The sequence below is a fragment of the Oncorhynchus clarkii genome, chromosome 19 (genome assembly GCF_045791955.1).
Source record: "Oncorhynchus clarkii lewisi isolate Uvic-CL-2024 chromosome 19, UVic_Ocla_1.0, whole genome shotgun sequence".
Taxonomy (NCBI): Eukaryota; Metazoa; Chordata; class Actinopteri; order Salmoniformes; family Salmonidae; genus Oncorhynchus; species Oncorhynchus clarkii.
This window is the reverse complement of record NC_092165.1, coordinates 37,194,109-37,200,108: the sequence shown is the minus strand read 5'-3', so window position 1 is coordinate 37,200,108 and position 6,000 is coordinate 37,194,109. Positions and strand designations below refer to the sequence as shown.

The 6,000-nt window shown below is 42.8% G+C and overlaps 1 protein-coding gene across 6 annotated transcripts in view; it reads right to left on the bottom strand.

Moving 5' to 3' along the window:
- Window positions 1–228: 228 nt before the first annotated feature.
- The window catches only part of LOC139375108 (bone morphogenetic protein 4-like), a 29,294-nt gene continuing 23,522 nt past the window's right edge, over window positions 229–6,000 (bottom strand). For all 6 annotated transcript variants that reach the window (XM_071116578.1, XM_071116580.1, XM_071116581.1 and 3 more), the window contains one exon: window positions 229–1,292. In XM_071116578.1, coding sequence (XP_070972679.1) covers window positions 427–1,292 — 866 coding nt within the window. In that variant the 3' untranslated portion in view covers window positions 229–426. The remainder of the gene's footprint in view (window positions 1,293–6,000) is intronic.

Here is a 6,000-nt window from a genome sequence, read left to right as displayed (position 1 = left end):
TGGAAGGCAATTTGTTTGAATTTTTTATTTTAAATGTATATAATATAAACGCAATAAATATTACCAGTAAATAAACTTTATTTTTATTTTTTATTTTTTTTTATACTATTTTCTCATTTTAAAAACCTTATACAATCTAATATACATTATGAAAAGTTGTACAGCTTTTTATTTATGTTTAAAATAAGGACTCACTTTTATATGTAGATATAAATATATATATATATATATATATATATATATATATATATATATATATATTTTGTCAAAATATATGATCATATTGTCAAGGAAACCAAAAAATTAGACAAACATACATCGCAACATAAAAGTTATAAATAAAGGTCCAAGTGAACATTTTTGGGAGTAAAGTGGGGTCTTTTCTTAGCGTCTGTGCTGCCTGCCTAAAGTTGCCCATAGTCAGTGTTAGCGGCAACCGCACCCTTCCACTACCATTTCCTGGTAGTTTTTTAGGACTACCTTGTCGTGTTCGTCCAGGTAGAGCATGGAGATGGCACTGAGCTCCGTGGGCACGCAGCAGGCCTTGGGAATGTTGGTGTTCACCGAGTTCACCAACGTCTGCACGATGGCGTGGTTGGTAGAGTTCAGGTGGTCTGCCAGGGGGAAGGGGCACTCCCCATGGCAGTAGTATGCCTGGTACCCTGGGGGCGCCACTATCCAGTCATTCCAGCCCACATCGCTGAAGTCCACGTACAGCGCGTGACGGCGGCAGTTGCGGTTGCGCTTACGCCCCCGCTGCTTTGGGCTACGCTTGCCCCGGCGCGTCAACGGGTGGCCCTTGCCGTCGTGGCCGAAGGTGACCAACAGGGGGCGTAGCTGCTCCCAGTCCTCCCCGGGTTCCTGGTGCAGTGAGCGGCTGATGCGCACGTGGCGGCCCTGGTGGCGCGGTGTCTGGTTGAGGTGCTGGACCTCCACAGCCAGCCCGTGGTTGGGCAAGCGCTCCCGTGTCCAACGCAGCACGGCGGGGCTCACGTCGAAGCTCTCCCAGCGCGAGGCGTTATGGCGAACCAGCCGCGTGTCCAAGAGCCGCGTGATTAGCTGCCCGGCCCGCGGGGGCTTCAGAACCTCGTACACGTTTATCCGGTGGAGCCCCTCCTTGTCCCCCCCGCTCCCCGAAATGGCCTCTTCGATCTCTTGCCGGAACAGACGCAGCTCGGCCGACGAGAGCAGCTCGTCCTCTGGGATGCTGCTGAGATTGAAGAGGAAGCGCAGCGGGGCGGCCTCGCCATTCTTCGTCTGAAGATCCCCCGGATGAACCCGCTCCATGTGCTCTGAGAAAGAAAACCGGACACAGTCAATGTCAGCACTTTTATCAAGGGAGTCTGTACGAGCTGCCATCTTGACTCTGATGAAAGCATCTATAGGTTTGATTTAAGAGTTCATCCTTGAACTGAGTGAAGTGATTGCTTCAATTCAGAATCCAGTTCAATAGGAAAAAACTGTTGACCTATGTGAGCTCTCAAAGGAAGGACCTTGCATGTAAAATATGAATATATTGAATTTCCTTTCCCTTCTCTCTTGTTACTATTTACTTGTTCCCTCAAACGATTACACCGCCAGTTGTTTAAATCAGTTCCCTTTCTGTCAATTGTCAATCGTCAGTGTAACATGCTTTAACTATACTTCCTTATCTATCCATAAGGACCTTCCAGGACTTCCCACAATGCCTTTCTCTGAGCGCTTTGATGAAACATGCATTACTTAGAGGGTGGTGATTAACGTACAGGAGCTACAGTATAAACATAGTAGAGGGTAGCTATTCCATGCAAAGTCTGCAGATTTCTGGCAAGATCACCATTGTTGGGAAAGGAATGTTGTGTCTACTATTTTTCTGCTCAATCTGGCCCTGTTATTTCACACCGAGGCCTTAATCTTACCCAGGTGGTTTGCATTATTAAAACCTGCTGTGTTTTTTGATTGGCTCCGCAGTTTGTTAACTGGGGACATTTATCATTTTCATCATGAATAATCATTACGGATTCCCACAGACAATCCTTTGGTGGTGGGGCAGCTAAGACTAAGTGGAGGCCTGACAAACAGTTTGTTTTAACCATAGTTCAAACTCCTGCAGTATTCCATGGGTAATTGAATCTTTAACCTCAAGAGGTGTCTTTGCATTTTTCCCTGTACAGTTTCTCCCAACGTGAAACTAACATTTTCACATAGTTGTCCTTCCATAGCTCTGTCATTGTAAACTTGAACTTGGTGCCTTGAATAAGTACAGTTGAAGTCGGAAGTTAACATAAACAAGTTTTAATGACTCCAACCTAAGTGTATCAACCACTTCACAAATGTCTTGTTAACAAACTATAGTTTTGGCAAGTCGGTTAGGACATCTACTTTGTGCATGACACAAGTCATTTTTCCAACAATTGTTTACAGACAGGTTATTTAACTTTTAATTCACTGTATCACAATTCCAGTGGGTCAGAAGTTTACATACACTAAGTTGACTGTGCCATTAAACAGCTAGGAAAATTCCAGAAAATTATGTCATGGCTTTAGAAGCTTCTGATAGGCTAATTGACATCATTTGAGTCAATTGGAGGTGTACCTGCGAATGTATTTCAAGGCCTACCTTCAAACACAGTGCCTCTTTGCTTGACATCATGGGAAAATCAAAAGAAATCAGCCAAGACCTCAGAAAAAGAATTGTAGACCTCCGCAAGTCTGGTTCATCCTTGGGAACAATTTCCAAATGGCTGAAGGTACCATGTTCATCTGTACAAACAATAGTACACAAGTATAAACACCATGTGACCACGCAGCCGTCATACCGCTCAGGAAGGAGACACGTTCTGTCTCCTAGAGATGAACGTATTTTAGTGCGAAATGTGCAAATCAATCCCAGAACAACAGCAGAGGACCTTGTGAAGATGCTGGAGGAAACAGTTACAAAAGTATCTACATCCACACTAAAACAAGTTCTATAACGACATAACCTGAAAGGCCGCTCAGCACGGAAGAAGCCACTGCTCCAAAACCTCCATAAAAAAGCCAGACTATGGTTTGCATCTGCACATGGGGACAAAGATCGTACATTTTGTAGAAATGCCCTCTGGTCTGATCAAACAAAAATAGAACTGTTTGGCCATAATGACCATTGTTATGTTTGGAGGAAAAAGGGGAGGCTTGCAAGTCAAAGAACACCATCCCAACTGTGAAGCACAGGGGTGGCAGCATCATGTTGTGGGGTGCTTTGCTGCAGGAGGGACTGGTGCACTTCACAAAATAGATGGCATCATGAGGGAGGATATATTGAAGCAACATCTCAAGACATCAGTCAGGAAGTTAAAGCTTAGTCGCAAATGGGTCTTCCAAATGGACAATGACCCCAAGCATACTTCCAAAGTTGTGGCAAAATGGCTTAAGGACAACAATGTTAAGGTATTGGAGTGGCCATCACAAAGCCCTGACCTCAATCCCATAGAAAATGTGTGGGCAGAACTGGAAAAGCGTGCGCAAGCAAGGAGGCCTACAAACCCGACTCAGTTACACCAGCTCTGTCAGGAGGAATCGGCCAAAATTCACCCAACTTATTGTGGGAAGCTTGTGGAAGGCTACCCGAAATGTTTGACCCAAGTTAAACAATTTAAAGGCAACGCTATCAAACACTAATTGAGTATGTGTAAACTGACCCACTGGGAATGTGATGAAATAAATAAATGCTGAAATAAATCATTCTTTCTACTATTATTCTGACATTTCACATTCTTAAAATAAAGCAGTGATCCTAACTGATCTAAGACAGGGAATTTTTACATGAATTACATGTCAGGAATTGGGAAAAACTGAGTTGAAATGTATTTGGCTAAGGTGTATGCAAACCTCCGACTTCAACTGTATCTTATTACTTTGTAGTGATCCTAAAAAATGGACTAAATTGAAGCGGTATATAATGGAATTTATATAATAAACAACTTAGTTTATCCAGCTCAAAAAAAATCTCCAAGCATGTTATTAGCATAGTTTGACAGCGGGAAACAACACACCCAAAGAGAGCAGTAGAAACAGATCTTCAAGATAGCACACACACACACATTGCATCATAGACAGGCGGCTGAGCCTCCTTGTGCCTGAGTGGCCTTGGTGCTGTGCTGTGCCGTGTTAGACAGTCTGTTAGACAGGCCCCATTAAGGCTGACTAATCCCTACTCCCCTGAGGGCAGACATGTTCTTCTTCAGCCCTTCAGCTCTGCCTGCTCGTCCATCCACTACACTAGACTACTGTCACACCGTGTTTGATCTCTGGATTACACAAGACAAATATCTAATTTAGAGCACATACTTTATCCACATATGTTATGCGAAGGTCCTTGTTGCACATAAATAGCCTACATGTTTACCTCTCTTTCCCTCAGTTTTACATGAAGCCTGTTTAAAACTGTTATTTCTGACTGGGCTATCCATATTACACTTATATCTTGTATAGTTGTCAGTATACACTTAGCATCCATGCTAACATATCTCTCTTATACAAACTGTGGATAACCAAGGAGCGTGAACGTTTCAATGTTAAAACATTTAAACAAAATTAGGATCTTTATCTTTAAGAAATGTCAAAATATATCATTTCACTGCGAGATACACAGTTGAAGTCAGAAGTTTACATACACTTAGGTTTTCAACCACTCCACAAATGTCTTGTTAACAAACTATAGTTTTGGCAAGTCGGTTGAGACATCTACTTTGTGCATGACACAAGTCATTTTTCCAACAATTGTTTACATATTATTTCACTGTATCACAATTCCAGTGGGTCAGAAGTTTACATACACTAAGTTGACTGTGCCTTTTAAAATGCTTGGACAATTCCATAAAATGATGTAATGGCTTTAGAAGCTTCTGATAGGCTAATTGACGTAATTTGAGTCAATTGGAGGTGTACCTGTGGATGTATTTCAAGGCCTACCGTCAAACTCAGTGCCTCTTTGCTTGACAAAAACTGAGTTTAAATGTATTTGGCTAAGGTGTATGCAAACTTCCGACTTCAACTGTAGATTTTGATTGGTGATAGATCGGCCTAGTGCACGGTTCTGACTCCGTCTGCCTGGTGGCCGACCTACCTATATATACACTGTGCCCCTCACCTCTTTCTCTGTCCCTTGCTAGCTAGCTATGAAAAATGTGAGTGTTTGTGTTCTTGGAAGTACGGAAACGAATCAGTCTCTCCCGTTCCAAAAATACAGGAGTCGATTACTAGCAGAAGATGTTTTTTCTTTCTACTAAATGTCTTGGTAAGTCACGGTATTTAATCAACTTGAAAGTACGTTTTTTAGGAGAGAGTGGTCAGCGTGCAGGCGGCTCGAGATTATTTGATTGACAGTTCTGGTCGCCTAGTGAAGCGGCATTCCTTTACAGAGAAGTGGTGCTTCAAAACTATCTCCAGAGAGGATTTTGTGTCTGCATTTAAAAACAGTAGTGTACCTTTACAGAGAAACAAACATGCCGTAGTCGATGCGCTTTCAAGGGTATATAGTTGTGGTAGGTATAACCATTATTCTGTGTTGGGAATTGACGTGGAAATGTATGATTTTTTTCTTATGGTTTTAACGATAAGTTAGAGTTTGCACTCCAGCTCTCCAGAGTTCTCCAGTCTGTCTGCTCTGCTCCCAGTGCACACATTGTTGGCAGGAGGGACTTTATTTAGAAGACTACAGAGTAGCATTAAAGATAATTGCATGTGGAGGAAGGTCCCTCTTAAAGGGCCCTAGCTCCATCTTAACTGGTGGAGACATGAGAGAGGCACACTACTGCTGGTCAAGGGCTTTTTTTAAGCCCTTGTGCTGGGTGGGGTGAGAAGTGTAACTCAATAATATGATGGTATGCTTTTCCTTGAGCTGCTAACCAAACACACGGCTGACTTTGTCGGACCGCAGATTCTCTCAGGAGTAGGGGAACTTGTCTGACTGAATTCTTGCCCCCTCTTTGGCCACCATTTTGTGACCACATCCTTAGATTTCATAGTTTATGTTAAAGG